General features: G+C 43.8%; 1 protein-coding gene across 1 annotated transcript in view; it reads right to left on the bottom strand.

The window, feature by feature from the left end:
* Window positions 1-448: 448 nt before the first annotated feature.
* Utp15 (UTP15 small subunit processome component) overlaps window positions 449-2,864 on the bottom strand; it is a 15,797-nt gene continuing 13,381 nt past the window's right edge. The window contains exon 13 of the mRNA XM_021180147.2: window positions 449-1,720. Coding sequence (XP_021035806.1) covers window positions 1,473-1,720 — 248 coding nt within the window. The 3' untranslated portion in view covers window positions 449-1,472. The remainder of the gene's footprint in view (window positions 1,721-2,864) is intronic.

Below are 2,864 nucleotides of genomic sequence, written 5' to 3' on the forward strand. Positions count from 1 at the left end.
AGGAGATGGCAGCTACAGCTTCCAGCAGACTTGCAACTGCTCGTGTAAGCTCTCTGCATACCTAACAAGAGTTATTTAACTCCTTACTCAAAGCAAGCCCAGGCTCCTCACAAGCCGCTGTACTGCAGAACTGCTTCAGCTCATGAAAGGACACTGTACCTACTGTTGAACATGTGTACACATCAGAACAATCTTACTGTATCCCCTTGTGCTTTCAGAAAACCTACATTTAGTTGGATGGTGGAACACACCTTTAATTCCTGCGTTTGGGATGCAAAGGCAGGTGGATCTCTGAGTTTGAAGCCAGTCTGGTCACAGTGATTTCTAAGACAGCAAAAGCTGCACAGAGAAACCCTGTCTTGGGAAAAAGAAAAATCCTAAATTTACACAAGTGAGATTGAGGCAGAATCATTACAATCTTTCCCCCAAGGACATCCTCAGCTCGGGATTCCATCACCAGACATTCATTAACCTAAGTGGGGTGACTGAAGGAAGGCAGGGAAGTCACAGCCGTGCAGTCAGTATGCTGGTCAAAGCCACTGACTGTCCATCAGGAACTGATATACCTCAGAAAGCCAAGAAGAAAAGAATCTCTTTATAAAAAAATATAATTTACAATGAACTTCAGAGACATAAATTTTCAAAGCAAACTGCTGCTGTTTGAGTCTGACCCAGAAAGTGAAGGACAGAGAAAAAGAAATGTCAAGTACAGATAAGAGAATCGTTATGGAGGGTTACATATTCGTGATACACTTTGCACATGGGCAGGCTGAAAGGCCTTTACTGTAGAGGAGAGGACAACCAAAGCACGGTGAAGACGGACGGAAGGCAGCAGGCTGAGGGGCGGGAATTGGTTCAGTCAGAGCTCTCTGGACACACAAGGCTAAAGAAAACACTGGTGGAGGGCACAATTTTTAGGTGACAAAACAGACTCATCACACCCTAACCGCACTTCCAGGGGCAATATTCAGTGATCCGCCACACTTGGAAGGCAGTCCCACAAGCAGCTGAGGAAGGCATATGACTCAAGACTCTGAAGAGACAGGAGAGGATGGGAAGCTCCCCAGGACACTGGGGACAGCGATGGATGCTTTGTTGTTGCTGTTTGCTCTTGGTATTTCCCAGGCTAGAAGCAGGAAACAAAATCGGGGCTCTGTTCACTTGGCAGGACTCTGTCCGCTTGGAAACCTCTCCAGAGGGCCACGAGGCCCCACAGCAACTGAGATTTTGGCTCCATTAAGGTCAGAATTAACACATCCAGGGTCAACAGACACTGTGTGTGACCAAGTCAACTCAGATCTTCTAGCTGAAGGCGACATAAAATAAATCAATACATGGAAAACCACATCTTGAAGCAGGTACTTATGTCCCAATTTTAATTAATCCAGTCTCTTCCATAAAACTTCTCTTAATTATCCTTTGAGTGTACTGAAGCTGCCTTCTTCTCCATAATAGAGTCAAACAACACCCAGTTAGGAGTTCTTGTCCGTGTCGCTGGGCTGCGTTGGTGACTCTGAATTCTCCTCTGGGAGTTCAGCAGGCACATGCTCTGACACAGGGTCGCTGTCATTCCGTGTCATGGTAGCAAATAGCATGTCCATCATCCCCAAGGTCTCTAGGAGTTCTCTTTGGTAATCAATTTCTTTTTCTACAAGTTCTTGAAGTACTATAAACTTTTCATCAACTACTGATGACTGGCCAATCACAGGTAAATATATATCTAAAGGGACAGAAAATACATTAACTAGAAACATTTTCTATAAGTGAAATCTATATTTAGAAAAAGTACATTAAGACACTGAATACCAGTACTTTTAATAATTAATTTGTGATTTACAGGGAGCATAACAAAACATCTGATTAAATGCATTTTATTACACAAAATAAAGGGTAGGGAGTCCTCATGTTAAGAATTAGGTGACTGGGGGCTGGGAAACAGCTGTGGATAAAGGCGCTTGCTCTGCAAGCTTTGCATCTGAACTTGATTCCCAGCACCCATAAAAAAGAGAAAAATTAACTGCTGAACCCCCCAAGACCCAAGCCCACTAGCTAAGCTCAATGGTGAACTTCAGGTTGGAGCAGAGAACGGGTCTCCAAAACACAGATGGAGAGTGATTGAGGAAGACGCCCTGTTGACCTCTAGCAAGCCTGAAGCAAAGTATCAAGTACAGGCTGCAGGAAGCGATACCCTCAGGAAAAGGTCCCAGGGTGCAACGAGGGTGCAAGGAGAGTGCGACTTGGGACCAAATGCAATTCACAAATCCTGAACCTTAGATTTGTGAGTGAAATAAAGGACCCTATCCTATGTCCTCAGAAGCAGACAGGTGACTCCCTTCCTTGTGGCTTTAAGAAAGAGAAAACAGGATGGCCCCAGTGAGCTTCAGTTACATAATTCAGCACTCTAGAAAAAAAGAGAGCTGAGATTCACCCAGCAAGCAAAGGCTGAGACCGGGCCTCTGCATGTCTTACTGTGTTCTCGCTTGTCATGGTAAGAAACCACCTTATGTTACTAATCTCTTTCAGTCAGGGAGGCTGCTTTCTATCCTGGCTTCAAGCAAAGGCCTCTATACAAACTCAGCAGAGATATCCATTCTGAGAGATGTGCAATGGAGACCGTCAGGAAAGGAGAACAGACACCATGGTTAGAGATGTTTATGGAAGACTTTAAGAAAGTTATTACCCTAGGCCTGTCAACTCAAATCTGCTACCTAACATCTTACCACATTGTAATTGCACCGACACCTCTGGGTTTTCTCTTTCAGGTCCTTTTTTTTTTTTTTTTTTTTTAATTTTTTTTTTTTTTTTTTTTTTTTTTTTTTTTTAAGGGGTTGAAGCTCAAACTCAGGGGCCTGGACATAGGACTG

Source organism: Mus caroli, chromosome 13, assembly GCF_900094665.2.
Source record: "Mus caroli chromosome 13, CAROLI_EIJ_v1.1, whole genome shotgun sequence".
NCBI classification, from domain to species: Eukaryota; Metazoa; Chordata; class Mammalia; order Rodentia; family Muridae; genus Mus; species Mus caroli.